Below are 19,486 nucleotides of genomic sequence, written 5' to 3'. Positions count from 1 at the left end.
AACCTCAAAAACAACAGTCGCCACATTATTGCCTTATACCAGAATTGTCAACCAGCAGTAAATTACTTACAAACCATTAATGAAACCATTTGATTACAAACGTCCTCTTAGCGTTAGAAAAATTGTTGTACTTTCTTTGCTTGCTGTCTTTGTAGGCAGTCTATTTCATCTCTAGTGCATTTTTTTAGAGAGAAATAATACGAGGAAAAACGCTGAATTTTGACTGTCTGCAAGTCAGTAATAAGTGTTTTATACTACCGTTAAAACACAGATCCAGACCTAATTTCAAGTCCTTTAGGAAATGCTGCTTTATCCGGAGAAAATCTCCCTCTTATCATAACGACATGAGCATAATTGAAAACATTTGACTGAGCGCCACCACCCTCCGATTCCAGCAGTTTTACTGGGGACACCCGAACGTTACCGGGAACTACCGAATTGGGAAACGAAAGTCCCGTTTATTGTGTGTACTTCCTGGTCCAATTATAATGTGCCTCCATGAAACGCAGCGCTCTGCGTCCGAACGACAGATGGGAGCGCAGAAACAACGGATGTGGCCTCAGTGTTATTATTGATGTGTCCAGACATCCGCAGCAGACTGTGCAGCCTGATCGTGGCCGATTTTTGGACGTGCGAGCGACGCAACTCCTGCTTGAAATCCAATTTTCTTTTGTCTGCGCAGCTGAGAGCAACATTTGTGATGTCTGATAAGGGATTGGGAAGTAAACACTCTGGCCTGCGCTCATGATCAGAGGCGAGGTGAGATTGATACCTCAGACTCAGATTGCCCTTGATTGCAAGTTGATTTTACTCCGGAGCGGAGGAACTGGCTGCTCCAATGGCGTCAGTTTCGAAGGTCTCTATTCTGGATTACTTTAACATTGTGTTTGAAGGTGAAAATGGGAAAATCGAGTCTAACTGTAAGGCTTGTGGCACCAGAATCCAGGCGAAGCGGAGCGTCACGTCCAACTTCGTAACGCATCTCAAGGTAATGGTTTCAGAATAAAATGTTACATGTGGCTGTTAAAATCTGTCTCATCTTGTTCCTGTCAGGATCAGCAGAAACAGCTGGCTCTACAATATCTCTGGAGGATTAGCTGTAAAAACCTGACTATACAGACAGTCTGTTGCTTCTCTGCAAGGGGGAAAGTAGGGGAGGGGTGGGTTACCTATACTGTGTCATCTTCCACAAAAATGTACTCATCGTGCTGTCCAGAGATGTAGAAGTGAACTAAGTATAACATCTCCATGCTCCTCTGTCTCTCTCTCCATTCAGCGTAAGCACCAGGCTATGTATGATGACTTTGTCAAAAGGAAGGATATGAAGAGAGAGGGTTACTCCTCTGCTTCCCTGCACAGTTTCACCGCCAATGGAGGGAATACCCGCTACACAATCCCTATTAGTGCTGGAGTGGGGGGAGGAGGAGGAGGGGTAACTGGAGGAGTTGTTGGAGGAATGGGAACTCTTGAGGGAGGAGTAGGAGGAGGCTCTGGAGGAGGGGTGACCAAGTTTGACAGACATGATCCACGTCAGGTGTGTCTTAGCCCATTTTCACCAGAGCTTGTAATCTTACACATCATTTATTGTGACATTGCAATGAAATAATCAGTTATAGAAAGTCTAATTTGTGTCTCTTTTTTTTTACTACAGGTTCTGATTTCTGAGGCTATAGCTAAGATGATTGTGCGTGATCTCCAGCCAGTGTCCATAGTGGAAAATCATGGCTTCAGAGAGTTGCTTCAGCTCCTGGAGCCACGTTACACCCCTGAGCCCCAGAATTACATCCAAAGTCAACTACTTCCAGCCTACGCCTACCAGGCCCAGCTGGCCACCCGTCAGGCTTTGGCCTCAGCACACGCCCTTAGCCTCAGCCTGGATCTCTGGAGAGGATTATCTGGAGCCACTTCAGGGTAAGGAGGTAAAACAAGCCAGAAACTGCAAAATGGAATCTTGGTTTGAATCCCTTCACCAAAGACTCCACTTCTCTCTCTCTTTTTCTGTAGGTATCTTGGTGTCACCTGCCATTTTCTTACATCTGATTGGCAGATGCGCTCAGCTCTCCTGGCATGCCTTCCACTGACTGGCGGCAGCTCTGGGAATCACATACTTTCAGAGTTTGATGAAGTATGTCACTCTCATGGCGTGTCAGGTAGAGCGTTTCGTGTTGTTGCAGACCCGTTCCTGGCAACAAGAAAAAACGCAAAGCCATGCTGCCTTCCCGGTTTCCTGCTTTCACCTCCTCTCGGTAACGGTCAAGATGGAAATGATGAAGAAGAGCCGGACAGCAGCAACGATGTGGAGAAAAGGATCAGGAATGGCCACGGTGATGGTGAAGAAGGAGACTGGGAATACACATGGGAGCAGGGTTTGGGTGTTTCTCGGGTGGACTGTTTCTCTCGCTCTCTTGAACAGTGTGTCAGGGAAGGGCTGCGCTCCTGTCCACAGCTCTCGTCCACACTAGCCAGGGCGGCCTGTTTCTACAGCTACATTACCTCTGCCGTCCCACCCGAGAAGCTCAGCCAAGTGCTCGATGGTCCAGGGTTGATGATGGGGGGACAAGGAAATTTCCCTGAGGCAGCAAGAGACTGGGCTGCTCAACTTAAGGTGAGTTAAGGTTAGGGAGATATTTAAGGTTTTAAGGATATATATAAGGACATTATATTAGTGGATATCAATTTTATTAAGCCATATTTTGTATGCGATATATCTTACATATGATTGTGGTTATATAGATTATTTTGTTTTTTGATAAAGGTCCTTCGGCGGCTGCTGGACTCTGTGGAGTTCCTCGAGGAGATGAGTGGTCCAGGGGAGCTGGGGTTGGGAGGTACAGAGCGAGCCCTGCTGAGGGAGCTCACTGACACTTTGGAGCCCTTCACAGAGGCCTGGGATATGGTGCAGGGAGACAGACAGGCAGACTTACAGACAGACAGACACGTGTCTATCAGCCTCGCTCTGCCTTGTGTTCTCGGCCTTCGTAAGCATCTCTCTGAGACCTCCACCCCCCACTGCCCCTCCCTGGTAGTGGGCCTCAGCCAGGCTGTAGAGCGTCTGCTGGCCCCTATCCTGGAGAACCCACTCTACATCACTGCCACCACCCTGGACCCCCAGTTCAAGCTTACTTGGAGCAGTAACCCTGACTGGCACAGACAAGTTATCATAGAGGAGTTATCCAAACATTCCACAGCCTCCAGCCCTGTAAACCTCAACACAGACCTTCATCCACAGTCTCATACTCCTCCTGCGCCAGCCCCATCACCGGTCTCCTCACTTTCTCGGCCCTGCAAGTTGTTCTCTTTCATCAAGCAGAGACCCACAACACAGGCCAAGAGCCTAGAACAGGAATTGGCTATCTACCTACGTGAGGAACCCACAGATGAGGAGGCTTTGCACTACTGGCGCCGTAAAGCTATTGACTTTCCTCTGCTTGCCCAGGTGGCCAAGAGAGCTTTTACCATACCTGCTTGTGGTACTGTGGTGCAGAGCATTTTCACTACAGCTGGGTGCTTCCTGCTGCCAGAGAGAGGCTGTGTCTTACCAAAGAACCTGGAAACGCTCATCTACCTCAAAGCCAACTACAGATTATTATGGACTTAAAGCTCTTTCTTTATACTTGCGGTGAAGTAACTGCTTGGATTCTAACCTCTGTACCCTTCTAAGGAAACTGAGCTTGAAAAATAACATAATCCTCATAGTGCACATAATTTGATATCAGATAGAATGAGTCACCAAGAATTTCAGAGCTCCGACTCATTTTAATCCTTGGGATCGGTTTTCCGGGCTACAGTAGGTGTGGATTGCTGTTGCAGCCTACAGACTATCGTACCACCAGCTGTGGACTGTGTTTGCTGGAAGCAGATCAATACTAAAGCATTTACTTTGACATTATTTTGCCTGATCAAGGTTTCCAGACAACCACAATTCTCCTGCTTTCTCATGTATCTATCAGCCAACACTGACAAACCAACAATAACCAGCTCGTCAAGTATTGCACACTGTAGCAGCTCATGTTTTTTTAGCCTTAGGCTGTGGTTCATTAATTTGATGCTATTTTTAAAGGAAGACATCAACTGCTCAACAGTATGTTAATGCACCATTCATTCTTTGTTTTAACTATGTGCGTGTGTGCCTCATCACTGGGAGATTATAATAAATGAGTTTCTCTTACTTTAACACTGTGGGTGTGTGCAGTCTGCAGATGTAAGTTAATGTACATGTGACACAATTCTTTTTCCTTTTTTTGCAAAGTGAAGAAAAGATGGTTTGTGCTTCATATGTCTCATTTTGACCCTAATTTATATTATCCTCTCAGTCCTTCTCAGGCGAGGTCAATTTCATTTCATTTTATTATCAGTGCTTTTTTTTTTTTTTCCTTTTTCAATTTCATGTGAACTTTGAGGAACTGAAATGGGTTTGACCCTGTGTCTGTCACAGAAGACTAGCAGAGAATGAGTGTTTGTGGCATGGCGAAGGTTTTTCTCTGTCTGACCTCGTATAGATATTTTTTAAATAATTTTGCTGGGCATCCCTTTGAAGGAAAACAGTGAATTAAGTACTGTGTGTTAGCCTTTTTTTTTTCTTTTTTCTTTTTTTCCAGGGACTTTGTTACTCTGGGCTGGGTCTGCGGGGAGGCAGGGTAATTGCAATAATTCCATTACAGTTAAATTTGAGTCAGCAGGCAGGCAGCAGTCACATCCCAAGTACCCCGTTTCTCACAGCCAACAAGGCTCACAAAGTCTTACTTATAAAGAACTGAGAAATAAATGGCGGGACTGCATGCAGCTACTGTACATGTGTTCTTTAATACTGCATTAAAGGCATGAAGTGCTTCAATGCATCAATTAAGTAGCCATGATAAATACGGAACAGTAAACAGCATCATCAGTCAGTTGAAGATGAATCCCTGATATAATTGCTATCACAAGGCTTATATCCATTTACTATTACTACCTACAAAAAAGCCAAGTGTAGCTGTTTTTGTTGTTGAAAATCATTGTATTAATCTGTGGGCGATACAAAGAGATTCCCCTCACAGATCATAATTATCAAAGATTGCTGTGATCTTAATGATTATCACCCTGGGATGTCTCTGTGGATTTAGATATGCAGCTAGATATCTGTGTGGACGTGTCGGTGTGTTCCTCTTTGAAGCGTGTGTTCTCTGCGCGTTCCAAGGGTGTGTTGTTGTTTGTGGGTATATGTGGAGCAGCTTGAAGCCCCCCCCCACCGGGCTGTGACAGCTCATCCATTTGAGTTAGACGACCGGGCTGGGATGCAGTCCTATTGGTAATTGCCTCTGAAATGAATTACTTGGCAGACAGTGAGAGCGAGGGAGGGGAGGAAATTGTAATTGAACTGCCCCCTCCCTCCCGCCCTCGCCTTTATACCTCAAGTTATTACATCTGCAGTGCAGAAGGATATTTTCCATCCACACACAGACACACAAAATGCACACACCCTTGCAAAACCAATTCTCCCCCTCCCCCGCACGTTGGCCTCAGCAAGGCACCATATTGATGCAGGGTGATTTCATAGATTGATTGTTCACGGGCACATGCACACAAGGCCACACTACACTCCTGCACTCTTATTCATAGACATAGAGACAAACACTCTCGTACACACTGGGTTTGCATTTGCTTGTCCTGCTCTGCTCCAAATACTTCCCTATTTGGGGTGCCCTTTAGCTGGCCTTCCTACTGCCTAATGGGCCACAGGACATTGGGGTTGGCACAAACTGAAGTGGTGTTTAGTATCTTGAGAGCCCTGGTTACCCCGTACACACAGACACACACTCAGCTAAGCAGTGTTATTAATAACCTGCCTGTTGCTGGCCTGCTGACAGTTGGAAAGCCTGATGGACCGAAGAGCATTCGTGCTTGAGGCTGCACATTTGTGCGCACTGTATTATATTTCTCTTTTACAGTTTGGAAATTGTCTAAATTATGGAAGAAATTTAAGTCAGGTGCTGTCCCCTTCATCATGCTTCAACATACTGGCAGTCAGTTGTGTGTTGTCCTCTGGCCTTTTAATAACCAGAGCATTGTAGGTGGGGGAGTAAGTTAACTGAGTCACCCATCCCCAACCCCCTCCACCCCTGCTCCGGTCAGATATGCGCATGTTTTGACTCCAACCTTAGCACACAATAGTATCTATTTCTGTAATGCACTAGGGTCATGACTCCACTTATACTCTATCCCTCCTCCTCCTCCTCCTCCTCCTCCTCCTCCCCCCTCTGCCTCTCTGCCTCTCCTTTTTACCCCTGTTCTTTATCTGACACCGTCACCTACTTACACAGAATCATGGCCGACAGAAACAGCCGGCTCAGTGTCAAGAGGAAAGAAAAGAAGGTAGAAAGCAAAACAAATAATGAGAAGGACAAAGAAAAGGAAAAGGTGAATGAGAAGATTGCAAAAAAGCCTGAAAAACCCACGAAGAAACCAGAGAAGGTCCCTGAGCAGCAAAAGAAAGATGAAGAGAAGAGGAATGGGGAAAATGAGGGGGCAGCAAGCGCAGAGGCAAAAAACAGTGATGAAAATGGAGAGTTTCAGCCTATAGAACTGCCACCGTTTGAGATTGTCACAGGGTGGGTAAGATTTACTACATAAACTGCAAAGGCGTTAAAATCAGTGTGTCCCTCTAACTTGTTTTATTCTTTAACACAACCACATTTTGACAAGTTGATTTTTTTCTTTCACATAATTGTTTAATTCATGTTGTTCAGAGTGCATGTTCTGTACTTGATTTCAATGAGATGGAAAACTAGTGACTTGCACTTACTAACCTAGCAGTAAGAATAGGAATGAGTCAGCGTGAACACTGATGTCGGCCCCTGATATAACCCTCTGCCTAGCATCTGTTTTCCTGGATCTGTCCTTTGACTATGTGCTGTCAAAGCACAGAGCCATCAAAGTTATATGAGATCTATTTTGTGTGATCCATCTGGCTCTCCGTGTGCAGTATAGCAGTACATGATTAACACCACGCAGATGGAGTAGTTTGTGCTTTACTCGCCGAGTCATAAAGAAAAAGAGCCTGGCACATTCACAGATGGGATACTTTCTTTAGCCGATAATATTCAGCTGTAACTGACTCATCTTTGATTACTTTAGTTTGGATTATCGCAAAATGAGCAACACAGGCTTATTCTGTGGATGTCTCTCCACCTGGAGAGTTATTTCTGTCACCTTTAATCATACTGCACTGTCATGAACCATGATGAAAGGTGACATATTAGTTTGAAGGCGCTTCCTGTGACCCCAATGATGACAACAGTGTTTGCCATTACTTTTAGAGTCACTGACACAACAAAAGGCACCCTTGTTATAACTCACATTTTAACTCTATCAGGGAACAGATGAGCCCGTTTTACTTCAAGTTTCAGTTCAGGAATGTTGAGTACTCATCAGGGAGGAACAAAACCCTCCTGTGCTTCAGAGTGGATACACCAGGAGGCAGCGTAGAGCCTCTAAAAGGTTACATGGAGGATGAACATGCCACTGCTCATGCTGAGGAGGCCTTCTTTGAACAGGTAATATCATTTATGTTGCACACATGCGAACCCTAGATTTGCTCATTAATAACTTCATAAATCTCATCTCCCACCTTTGTAGGTGCTCCCTAATGCCTCCCAGGAGTGTGATGTCACATGGTATGTTTCATCTAGTCCCTGTGTATCTTGTGCGGCCAAGTTGGCCACCATCCTCCAGCAGCGCAAAAAACTTCGCCTTTGTATATTCTGTTCCCGTCTCTTCGAGTGGGAAGAGCCAGAGATAGCCGAAGGGCTTAAGGCTCTGGTGAGAGCTGGCTGCAAACTGCGAATGATGAAGCCATCTGATTTCCTGCATGTTTGGGAAACGTATGTGGAGAAGGAAGACCAGAGCTTTACACCCTGGGAGGATTGTCAGGAGAACTACAACTACTATGTGGAGAAACTTGCAGACATCCTCAAGTAGATGTGAGTCACTGAGTGTTGTGTATGAGGTGGGCCATCATTCTGTTTCTGGTTCATTACAAATAATATTTTTTAAGATTTGTATAGATGATAACTCAGTTTTCTGTGTGGATTTTGTCACTGTTACAGATGCACAGGACCTCTCCACTGACTGATCCACAAATTGGACTACTTGCGAAATTCCCACTGGTTGAATGTGTGTTTCTTGCAGTCACATGTAACGGTGCAGAATGTTGTTAGTTTGAGCACTCATGGCAACATTTTATACTTTTTATTTTCATAATTCAAATGTACACTTTAAATGCTTGAATTTTTACATAAATATATCAAAACCCATATCCATGGGGGTTACAGAACGAAGCAAACAGCAAAGAGCAAAAGTGACATTCATTGTTGAAAACATTTCCAACATACAGTAAAATATGATTTGGAGACATATCTGCTGACATCCGGTGTTTGTTAATAGAAGTGAAAATCTAACCCAAAAACGAATGAATGAGTTCTGATAAACATCATCGAATATGTCAAATATATACAGGAACTCAAAGTTAAAAGCGATTAGAAATGACGCTTAGCTCATAAATAATGTTTTCTATTTAACAGTGCCTTCGAAACCAAATTCATTGGAACGGTAATGTGAGTTAAAATACGTGTAATTCCTCAGCACCTTTGTGCTTTTTAGCAATGTGTGTAGAAAATATACAAACCAATGATGTGGCCGTCACAGGATTTTGCAAAAACGTTGTTTTCCAGTCTGCACTGACCATTAAAGCCTCAAACGGCTGAATCAAGTCTGCTGACTCATTAATAGCCATCTGATAAAATTATGTAAAGACTACTTCTATGACTCATTTTTGAAAGGAAAGCAGCCCGCCGTTGGTTTCTGTTGTCTCCTGGCTGTCATTCGTTGCAGCTAAAGGCATAAAAAGGTTTGTGGAAAGACAGAGAAATAACATATTATGCCCCTGTTAAAGAAAAGCTGACACAGCATCATCACTGTCATAGATGAAAAAAAACGACCACTGGGAAAGTGTATTTGTAATTAAAACTTTATTACCTTGGTCCTCCTGCTTGGTTATTGGTAAGGGTGTTGTTTCGTTGCATACTGTACCATTCTCCTCCTCTTCTGCAGATCAGACAGATTAAGAAAGGAAAGGATCAGCATCTTTTATGAGTTCTGAGTGCTTGTTTAATTAAAGTAGTCAAACTTTCTCTGCTTACAGCCTGACGCGTGAGACCATTTGCTGATTTTCTCAGTTTTCAAAGACAGTATATTTGAGTTTTGGGTAAAATATGACATTTAAAGGAAGCTTTCTTTGTTCCTCTAAGAAACTGATGTAAGCATTTCTCAGTTTTCTGACATTTTATTAAAAAAAAGGGAAATTTGAAGGAAAAAAAAAAAAAACCCCAACAGATAAATCCATCATAATAATGCCTTCTTAGAGAAATAAGTTGTTTGCTTTACTCATCTCTGGCTTCTTTTTTTTTTTTTTTTACCTTTAACTGGAGCATTCAGAGATGCATCAGTGATGTAGTCAACCAGAGGACAGGGCGCGTCTGCAGTGGGAGGAATGAAGAACTTAAATACAGGAAGTCACACTTAAACGTTCAAGTGTGAGCCGGTAGTTTCCCAGACTCGTTTTTTATAGGTCAGAAATAAATTGCTGGTGGGCTGTATCTACAGTATGCTTGGCAACCAAAATCACGTCATCAACATGGTGTGAATTACCGGTAATCTTTAGCTGAGCCATTGTAGGAAACAGGTTGACCTCTTCCGCCCTGTCATCAGCAGCAGCTGTGTGAAAATTAACAGGTCAAGTCACTGTGGTATACGTTTGTTCATTTTTACATTAAATCTAGATAAAAGGGTGCCACATTAAAACTGCACTAACTTTTAGACACCACGAACTCTTTGAGGAAATAGTTGACCCTTGGCTACACAAAGCCTCACAACTCATTGCTACTCTGTCTGTCTGTTTCTAGAACTTTTGGGTTGAAAATAGATGCCTGCTGCAGCTGAGAAAGACACTTTGAAAGCAATGAGAAGGAACCAAAAAGGTAATAGTGCAGGCAGGACGGTTAAAAATCTTGTGCATCTGTAAAACCAAATGCAGCTGCAGATTTAGGTGCAAATTTTCTGTGTTCCTTCATTATGACAGACAACTTTATTTGCACATTTTCCTTAATTCCAACTTTTAGGATGTTGGTTGTTACAGATTTTAGAATTTAGACAGTCAAAAAGACAAGAAGCAATACCTGGTCTGCGGAAGATTCTGAGGGCCACGCATCCTATCAAGACGGCAATGATGCCAAAGAAAATACAGCCAGAGATGGAAAGAAGCACCCTCCTCTTTAAAACTACACATAAAAAAAAAACCACAGAATCAAAGTGAGGCAGGATATTTTTCCAGTGAAGACTCATAACTGGCAGATCTCAGATATACTTACGAAGGTTCTTGGTCTTGAAAGAATCACTGGTTTTTGAATATAAGGGTCTCTCGTTGCGAATGCCGTGGCAGGTGTACATACTCTGGTCTGGGTCATTCTGGGGAGTTACTATATGTCTCTCAGAGTATGCAGATTCAATTTTTTCTCCCTCTTTAGACCTGTTTAATTCAGTTGGTTGAACATCTTCATTATTAATTCTCTTAAAGAGCAGAATCTACACAGGACACTTATTAGTACTGCATTACCATGTGTAGTTCCACATGTCCGTGCTTTCCATTACTTCACACTTTAGGACCAAGCTATCAGTGGAGAAGACTTCTGACCAGCCAGTAAGCAGGACTATACTGGCCTTGGGGCGCTCTGCAATAAACACAACCAAAACGTGAATAACACTAATCCAAAATCAGAAGAATGAAAGGAGGAAATTAAAAAAAAAAACTTACCTACGACTTTGAGCTTTACATTGTTACTCAGGTCTGAATAGAAGACCATATGCATTCCTCTTTTAACTTTGCATGTATATGAACCAGAGTTGGTTGTCACAACAGAACTGATGTTGTGGTCACTTCCAGATGAGTCAAGCTGTCTATCATCTTTGTACCACAGATACTCCCATCCAGTGGACACATTAACGTGACAGTTAAAGGAGACTGAATCTTCAGAGTGCATCAAATCGTGCTTGGGATTCTGCACCAGTGTGACTTTCGGTTTTTCACCTGAGGGTTGAAAATAATTAACAGTAAGAGTTGCAGCACTGAAACATAAGTCAAACTGCATAGCCCAGTCTAAAGATACCCATTAACTAGTGTACACATCTTTAAGAAGAAGAAGAAGAAACAAATCTCACCATAAACAACAAGTACTAGTTCAGCACTTTCCTTGCTGTAGACTTTCCTGCTCTTCAGTTTTCCCGAGCAGCTGTATCGTCCCCTGTCCGAGGCTGAAGCAGAGGTGATAGAAAAATTTCGATCATTTTTAGAATAATAATCCTGGACCTTGTTTCCATCTCGGTACCACGCATATGTCCAGTCAGTGCTGTCCTGCTCCATCCCACAGGTCATAGTCGCATTCTCAGTGGGGAACACATCCATCCATTTGGTGACTGGCTTTAAAGTTGGAACAGGAATTTCTAATTAAAAAGAAAACAAAAGAGGTACATTAAGCATTTTACAAATCCTTAGGGATATTCTCTTATGATTCTCACCATGATAATCACCCAAAGTATCTCAAATCACAGTAATAGAAAGTAGCTTTCTTTGGCTCACCAGAGAGGGGTAAGGTCCGCTCTTCACTGAAATTTGTGGTGAAATTGGTTTTCTTCCTTTTGGCAACGCACTTATAAGTTCCACTGTTCGACCAACTGAGGTTATTCATATTTAAACTTTGGTTATTAAGAATTGATGTTCCATTTTTGTACCACTCATAGCTCCAACCAGATGAAATTTCAACTTTGCATTCAAAGGACACGGGCTCTCCCATGTAGAGCTTTTTAGCATCTGGCTGTCGAGTAATTGAGGGCGTAGGTTTGTTCTCTAAACAAAGAAGAGTGCGTGCATATTTATTTTTAAATAACATCAAGTGAAATATTCATAGAATAAGATCAGAAATGCAAGACAGAAACAAACCTGCTAGTCTAAAAATAAATATTTTCAAGAAGAGTCAGTAGAAACTCACCTCTCACTTGAAGCTGTATGGCTTTACTCGAATCAGTGGTGAAACCTGGATTTGCACCTCTTTTTGCTTTGCATGTATATGATCCCCCATCTGCTGTTGCACTAATTTTAACTAAATGTTTGTCTGATGATCCAGGAATTTCAATGCCATCTTTGTACCACAGGTATTGCCATTCAGATGAGACACTGATGGCACAGCTAAAGGTCACTGATTCTCCAGGAAACATCACCTGGTACTCTGGATCCTTGGTCAGTGTGAGAGTAGGTTTCTCACCTGAGGGGATATAAAGATGCCACAGCTTTCAAAATGGTGCTGTATCTAATGTGTAGTTATGGATGTGCCTTAAACTAATGTTGTTATATTTTAATATAATATCTAATATATTTTATACCTGAACTTGAAACATTTCTTTGTGAAAACACACAAAATAAGCATTTGTAATGTTATATAAATTTCTAAAACTCACCATCCACTGTGAGAGACAGTTAACGACTGCTTTTGCAAGACAGAAACAAACCTGCTAGTCTACAAATAAATATTTTCAAGAAGAGTCAGTAGAAACTCACCTCTCACTTGAAGCTGTATGGCTTTACTCGAATCAGTGGTGAAACCTGGACTTGGACCTCTTCTTGCTTTGCATGTATATAATCCCCCATCTGCTGTTGCACTAATTTTAACTAAAAGTTTGTCTGATGATTCAGAAAGTACACTGCCATCTTTGTACCACAGGTATTGCCATTCAGATGAGACACTGATGGCACAGCTAAAGGTCACTGATTCTCCAGGAAACATCACCTGATAGTCGGGATCCTTGGTCAGTGTGAGAGTAGGTTTCTCACCTGAGGGGATATAAAGATGCCACGGCAATCAAAAATTGTGATGTACCTAATGTGTAGCCTTTGATGTGACTTAAACAAATATTGTTATATTTTAATATAATATTTGATATATTTTATACCTGAATTTCAAATTTCCTTGTTAAAATACACAAAATAAGCATTTGTAATGTTATGTATTTTTCTAAAATTCACTATCCACTGAGAGAAAGTTCACGACTGCTTTTGCAAGACAGAAACAAACCTGCTAGTCTAAAAATAAATATTTCGAAGAAGAGTCAGTAGAAACTCACCTCTCACTTGAAGCTGTATGGCTTTACTCGAATCAGTGGTGAAACTTGGATTTGGACCTCTTCTTGCTTTGCATGTATATGATCCCCCATCTGCTGTTGCACTAATTTTAACTAAAAGTTTGTCTGATGATCCAGAAATTTCAATGCCATCTTTGTACCACAGGTATTGCCAATCAGATGAGACACTGATGGCACAGCTAAAGGTCACTGATTCTCCAGGAAACATCACCTGATAGTCGGGATCCTTGGTCAGTGTGAGAGTAGGTTTCTCACCTGAGGGGATATAAAGATGCCATGGCAATCAAAAATTGTGATGTACCTAATGTGTAGCCTTTGATGTGCCTTAAATATTTGTATATATTAAAATAATAAAAACATAACATAAAAAGCATTTGTGATATTAAATGAACACTTCTAAAACTCACCATGCACTGTGAGAGAAAGTTCAGAACTGCTTTGGCTCCTGACAGCCCTGTTCTGGAGTTGCACACTACACTTATATTGTCCTTTATGATTAGCTGAAGCAGAGCTGATGGAAAGTTTAGCTCCATTTGCATCAAAAGACACACTACCATCAGCCTGGACCTGCTCTCCATCTTTGTACCATGTATATATCCAGTTAGAGCTGTCCCGCTCCATCGCACAGCTGAACGACACACTCTCAGTGGGGAACACTTGTTGCCACCGGGGTCTTTCTGTCATAGCTGGAACAGGAATTTCTAAAGAAAACAGACACATTAACTATAACCATTTAACACAATGCACTTTTAGAGCTGCAGCTCACAATTTAATATAAAACAGTAACATGTGAAAGCTGCTTCCCTTTGTTAATAGCATGCCTCCTTTAACACAAATGAACTCATTCTTTCCCTCAGAGCTCCACCTGTATACTAACACCCTGGCCGCTTACGAGCCATTCCTCCGTGCTTTGTGCTACACCACAGCATCCTGTTTCAACAGTCGATGCACGAAATAACGGAAGATGATCTCAAAATGCTGTCTCACCGAGTATAAAACAGTTTTGAGATTTAAATTAGAGGACAACACAAAATATGAACAGCCTGTAACACAAGATAGGCACTGTGCATATTCACAATAATCAAATGTTTATTTACACCAATAATTTTACTTGTTTTCACCTGCTGTGGTTATTTATTTTCTTGGTGAGGTTTGAGAAATCTGATAATAACCTCATGATAATCGCCTACTTGGCTCTGTTCAAAGGTTACAGATTCTCCAGATAATAACAAGGCCTCTGAAGTAAACTAGGCTTAATGACTACTGGTTTAATGTTCATATTAGTGCTAAAATATAAGAGTGGCATCAATAATCTCATTCAAATTTTAAAAACTGAATTATGATATTTCCTAAACTAGTTTAAGTGTATACTCCAAATCAGCAATAACTGATAAGCTGGCCTCTTCGTTGAAGCAAACACAAGGGAAAGAAAGCACAGCAGCAACTCCACTGCCTCATTTTCAAACACACAGCCAGTCTGCAACATCAGAACTGGTGTCGGTGGCTCTATAACACAATGAAATATTCTAAATAAAACTTAAAAATTACAGAAAGAAACACAAAGTGTCATGTGCATCAGCACCTGGTCAAAGTACTATACAGGCATCCAAAAGTTACACACAACCTCATGTAGATAAACATGAATGAACTAGTCTATGTACTGTAACACAGTGGACAGATATACTTACGAGAGACCTCCAGAGTTGTACTATCACTTGCATCTGTTACAAGTTGACCTCTCCTAGCTTTGCAATGGTACTGTCCCTTATCTTCAAGCCTTATAGAAGGTATGTTATACGTATCAGTGTTAGGTGTGTTGATGTCCTGGTCACCACGGTACCACAGGTATTCCCACCCAGAGGACACGCTAACACTGCAGGTGAAAATGATGGATTCTCCGGGGAACATCTCGCCAAGGTTTGAATTTCGTGTTAGCGTGGGCTTAGGTTTTCTTTCTGTTCAGGAAGAAAAAAGAAGAGGGTATATCAGTAATCTATACTTTCTCTAGAAATACAGCAAAATAATGGCAATAAAACTTACCATCAACCTGAACACTGACGACATTACTTTCTGTAGTTTGACTAGGCTTCGTTGTGCCCTTAACTGCACAGGAATATCGTCCAGAATCTTGCTGTGATGATGATGCTGTGATTGTAAGTACTGACTTATCTGGAGACCAAGACAAATTTGAACCTGAAACTAGAGGATTTCCATCTTTCTTCCATGTGAAAGTCAGCTCTAATCTGTCAGTGACACTACATCTTAGCTCTACTTTCTCAGAGGGGAAGAACACCACCTGGGCTGAAGTTAGCTGCAGATTTGGCCGAGGAGGTACTGAAAATTAAAAAGTCAAAGAATGAGAATAAATAGAGGTTCCCACTCTAAAAAACAATAATAAAACAACAACACGAAATATGATTAGATTATATTCATCTATTCAGAATGCCTGCTTATAGTGGGGTTTTTGGTGCCAGAACAACCTGGAAAGAAAGCAAGCAAAAAAGCAAGCGAGAAAGAAAGAAAGAAAGAAACTGAGCAAAATGCCCCATTGATGGCAGTGGCCTCTAACATAATATAAAAATATCAGTAACAGCTCATTACAAACAAGGTATACAGTGAAAGCTGAAGTAAATAGGACCACAAAATCACACCGGATGCTATTCCTGTCATCTAAGAGCAGGAAACTGAAGCAACCCAAATGTGAAAATTAAAGATCAGAGGGACTTTTCCTGGTTAGATTTTTGTTCTGACAGAAGCTCAGAATTGTTGCATTGTGGCAACAAATCAAGCTGGTGGAGTTGTAATAATATGGACTGTTTTACTTTTATTCCCTGGGGCAGCAGGGGCCATTTAGATGCCTTAAAGCATCAATCAGGCACCATGTAAAAACCCTGACTGAGTAGCCCATTGTTGGTGACAATGCACATCCCTTTGCAACTAAAGTGCACCCATCTACTTTCAGCAGGATGGCATGCAACAGAATTCAAATATTCAAATTGTGCTCTTGAACATGACAATATGTTCACTCGACTCAAATAACCACAAGACCTCAGTGGAAAAACGTCACCTATCAGATGTGGTGGAATAAGAGAAATGCATCATGAGGGTACTGCCCATAAATGTGCAGTCTCTGCATGATGCTTGTCATGTCAGTTAAGGAAGTTCTGAAGCCAAAAGGGAGTCCAGCTGTGGTAGCTAGCAGCATGTGTAAGTGGTGTTTAATGAGCATATAATACAAAAAACTGAGGTCAAAATCTCACCATACAAAGTTGTTGTTGGCTGAGTACTTCTTGCATAACTGTAGGTGGATGCTGGATTAGAGAAGAGATGTGGAGATTACAGTTTAGAACAAAACAGCCCAGGCCGGAGCCTTATCCACGTCTAAAATTGAAATTTAAACAAAAAAACTGGTAACAATTAGATCAGAGGTGCAATGTCTAATTGACTGGTTAATAGACACAATTGATCAGCAGCTATTTTGGTAATAATCTGTTTTGTTTTGTTTTTTATCCTTACTCATATGAATATAACTGCATCTTCTAGTGGAAAAATATGATGAACATTTTTACAATTTTCAGTAAACTTAGAAAAAACAACCAATCGCCATCAAAGCAGTCAGTAGAGGCACATACATATAGACACTGAAATATGAAAAATAAAAAAATAGATAAAACATACAAAAAAGGACCCCCCCCCTAAAAATAAAAGTTCAGCGCTGCCCCAACCTGTGCTCTCCAACTTTTGCGGAATTGAAAACATTTCTGAGACATTTTCCATAGAAAACTGTTCTGTATCACACATCCATAACAAGTACACATTACAGCCACTCTGCATAATTTCGGGTGAAATTTGATCACTGAGATGATGAGAGAAGAATAATGATATAAGGCTGGTCTAAGAAAATACTGACAGATGAGCTTAAAATAGTGTGTGTGAAGTTGTCAGAGCTTTCAGACACATGACAATAAAGTACTTCATGTTCCTCTTGTTATATTTAACCAAGTACTACTTCCTAAACATTATTCTAGTTTGATTCAGACTTCGCTATGTAGACATTTAGTAGATAAATGTGAATTTAAAAGATATTTTACGATCATGTAAGTTACAGTACCAATCAAAAGTTTGGACACACTTGAGTGTATCCAAACTTTTGACTGGTACTGTAACTTGGGTACTCAATATGACACTTTTACACATGAAAACAGTTGATGGTTTTTGTTTTTTTTTTTAAAAATCTTAAACTTCTCAAACAGTGTAATCTGCTCAAACGTGTGAAACTCTGCTCTCGATGTGAATAATTTTTTCCCCCTACCATCAAGATCCTGAGACGCACAAACAGCAGCTATATCTGTCAAAGAATCAAATAATAACAAATGTTCAGTTGCATTAGGATTGGCATGCATGTAAAAATATTCTTTATAACTTACAAAAACGAATCCAAACGCTTAAAAACTTACACATGACACCGAAGACCTTGAAAAGCCACATTTTCCATTGAGGTGCACATGTAGAGAGTGTGTTTCTCAGTTGAGTCATAAATCTGCTCTGCAGTGACATTCAGTAAAGGAAGCAGACTGCACTGCAGATGGGCGTGAGCGGCAGCTTCGTTTCTAAACTCACCTCAGGACAGCAGCTTTCCTGTTTCTCTGACATCTTTTTTTTTTGTTTTTTTGTTGAAGCAACAGGAAACGTGCTAGTGAACCACACTCAGATGTCTGTTGTCGACACAAAGTTGAACTGCTGATTTGTGTGAAATAAAAAGGAAGGTTTAAGGAATTGAAAGAACTTGCAAGCTGCTAAAATGTTGGCACGTCTGGATATTGTGCTCAACTTCAACTGTTTTAGATGGAAAGTATTTTATTACTTAGCCACTGTATGCTTTAAAAAGACACTGATGGCATATTTTGTTGTGAAAGACTTAAAGGAATAAAACCCAAACAAAAGCATTTTTAAAATCAAAGTTATCATTTTATCATGATGCAGTTTCACAGCAGACCACTTGCAAGCTGTACCTGTGGTGTGATTTGAGGCCATGAACAGAAGCTACAGGCTATTTAAATCATTTAATTTTTAAATTTATGTAAAACCAGTCTCTAACCACAAACTGCGACTTCCTTTTGTCTTCAGTTGAAAGTTGCTCTCTAGAGAAAAGAAAGACATTTTTTTAACAGCTTCATTTTGACTGAAAACACTTGCTAAAGGATTTTTGTGCATTTTTATATGGTTATATATACAATATTCAACAGCCATACTGTTAAGTGAGTACTGAGTACTCGATTACTCCCTCTCTCTGTGGTGAAATATGACTTCCTGTAAGGCTGGGTGTGTTGCGCACTGAGGTGCGTCAAGTTTCTGTTCCTCTGTCAGGCAAGGCTTCATTCACCATACTCACCACAAGGTGTCTGTCTAACATAGAAAATCACATTATGTCAAGCTACGTTTAGGTACAGCTCAGGTCCTACCAAAGCTGAGAATTACAGTGATAACCGAATTTATTTATTTATTTGTATTGTACATATGTACAATACAAATAAATAAATTAATTAATTAATTAAAAGGCTGTCAGGTTAACTGCTATATAGCAGTTAACCTGACAGCCTTTTAATTTTTCCAATTTATTAAAGCTTGACTAACATGATTACATTGCACTAGGGCCAGAGGTGGCAAAAGTACTGACATTCTGTACTTAAGTAGAAGTACAAGTACTTATGTTAAAAAATACTTTAGTAAAAGTCGAAGTACTGGTTCAACTTCTCTACTTAAGTAAAAGTAAAAAAGTACAGGCTCTGAAATGTACTCAAAGTAAGAAAGTAAAAGTAGTTCTTTGGAGGATGTTTCTACAAGCTATTTTTGTGTAAAACAAACCGAACCTCATTATATATTATTGTAATAATATAAAATAATATTACATGAGAATACAAACGTTATTCCAATCTAAATTTTAATCCTAATGAATGCACTCAGCTTGAATCTGTTATGTAGGACACAAACTGTGAAAGGGAATTTAAACACAGCTCTATTCTCTGTGTCCTCCATAGTAGAGGGTGACTGTGCCTCCACCTAAACACCAACATGAGGATACTCAGGGGTTACAGTGGGATTCAGAAGGTGGAGGAACCCTAAGATCAGCTGTAGTGGCTCTGCATGGGGAGAAGAATCACAGCTTTCTATTGTGAGCTGCAGTAAATGATGTTGTGTGCAGGCTGTGATCAGCTGACCTGCTGCTGCTGCTCTGAGGTTTACTGCTCTGTGAGGATGAACT

At 40.9% G+C, this 19,486-nt stretch overlaps 3 protein-coding genes across 4 annotated transcripts; 2 read left to right on the top strand and 1 right to left on the bottom strand.

Moving 5' to 3' along the window:
* The first annotated feature begins 490 nt into the window (after positions 1-490).
* Positions 491-4,091, top strand: LOC115782807 (uncharacterized). The gene is made up of 5 exons (XM_030733247.1): positions 491-988; positions 1,277-1,534; positions 1,652-1,911; positions 2,005-2,605; positions 2,756-4,091. Exons 1-5 carry the CDS (start codon positions 839-841, stop codon positions 3,596-3,598), a joined length of 2,112 nt encoding a protein of 703 aa, XP_030589107.1. The 5' UTR covers positions 491-838; the 3' UTR covers positions 3,599-4,091.
* A 2,179-nt stretch (positions 4,092-6,270) lies between these two features.
* apobec2b (apolipoprotein B mRNA editing enzyme, catalytic polypeptide-like 2b) lies at positions 6,271-8,255 on the top strand. 2 transcript variants are annotated; one of them, XM_030733276.1, is made up of 4 exons: positions 6,271-6,587; positions 7,352-7,532; positions 7,615-7,958; positions 8,085-8,255. In XM_030733276.1, the coding sequence occupies exons 1-3, from the start codon at positions 6,304-6,306 to the stop codon at positions 7,954-7,956; spliced, it is 807 nt and encodes a 268-aa protein (XP_030589136.1). In that variant the 5' UTR covers positions 6,271-6,303; the 3' UTR covers positions 7,957-7,958; positions 8,085-8,255. The 2 variants fall into 2 exon arrangements, with proteins under 2 accessions (XP_030589136.1, XP_030589134.1); XM_030733274.1 differs by having other exon boundaries at positions 7,615-7,984.
* A 470-nt stretch (positions 8,256-8,725) lies between these two features.
* Positions 8,726-16,517, bottom strand: LOC115782805 (hemicentin-1). Its single transcript, XM_030733244.1, has 18 exons — positions 16,485-16,517; positions 15,521-15,558; positions 15,265-15,393; positions 14,913-15,179; positions 13,632-13,925; positions 13,207-13,479; positions 12,644-12,916; positions 12,078-12,350; positions 11,669-11,935; positions 11,251-11,532; positions 10,847-11,119; positions 10,649-10,763; positions 10,404-10,561; positions 10,212-10,313; positions 9,685-9,750; positions 9,453-9,512; positions 9,013-9,081; positions 8,726-8,868 (listed from the first exon to the last, which is right to left on the bottom strand). Exons 4-18 carry the CDS (start codon positions 15,130-15,132, stop codon positions 8,804-8,806), a joined length of 2,790 nt encoding a protein of 929 aa, XP_030589104.1. The 5' UTR covers positions 15,133-15,179; positions 15,265-15,393; positions 15,521-15,558; positions 16,485-16,517; the 3' UTR covers positions 8,726-8,803.
* Between the last annotated feature and the right edge of the window lie 2,969 nt (positions 16,518-19,486).

This window comes from Archocentrus centrarchus, chromosome 7, assembly GCF_007364275.1.
Source record: "Archocentrus centrarchus isolate MPI-CPG fArcCen1 chromosome 7, fArcCen1, whole genome shotgun sequence".
In the NCBI taxonomy this organism is placed as follows: Eukaryota; Metazoa; Chordata; class Actinopteri; order Cichliformes; family Cichlidae; genus Archocentrus; species Archocentrus centrarchus.
Note: the sequence above shows the minus strand (reverse complement) of the source record. Positions and strands in the feature narration are given on the sequence as shown.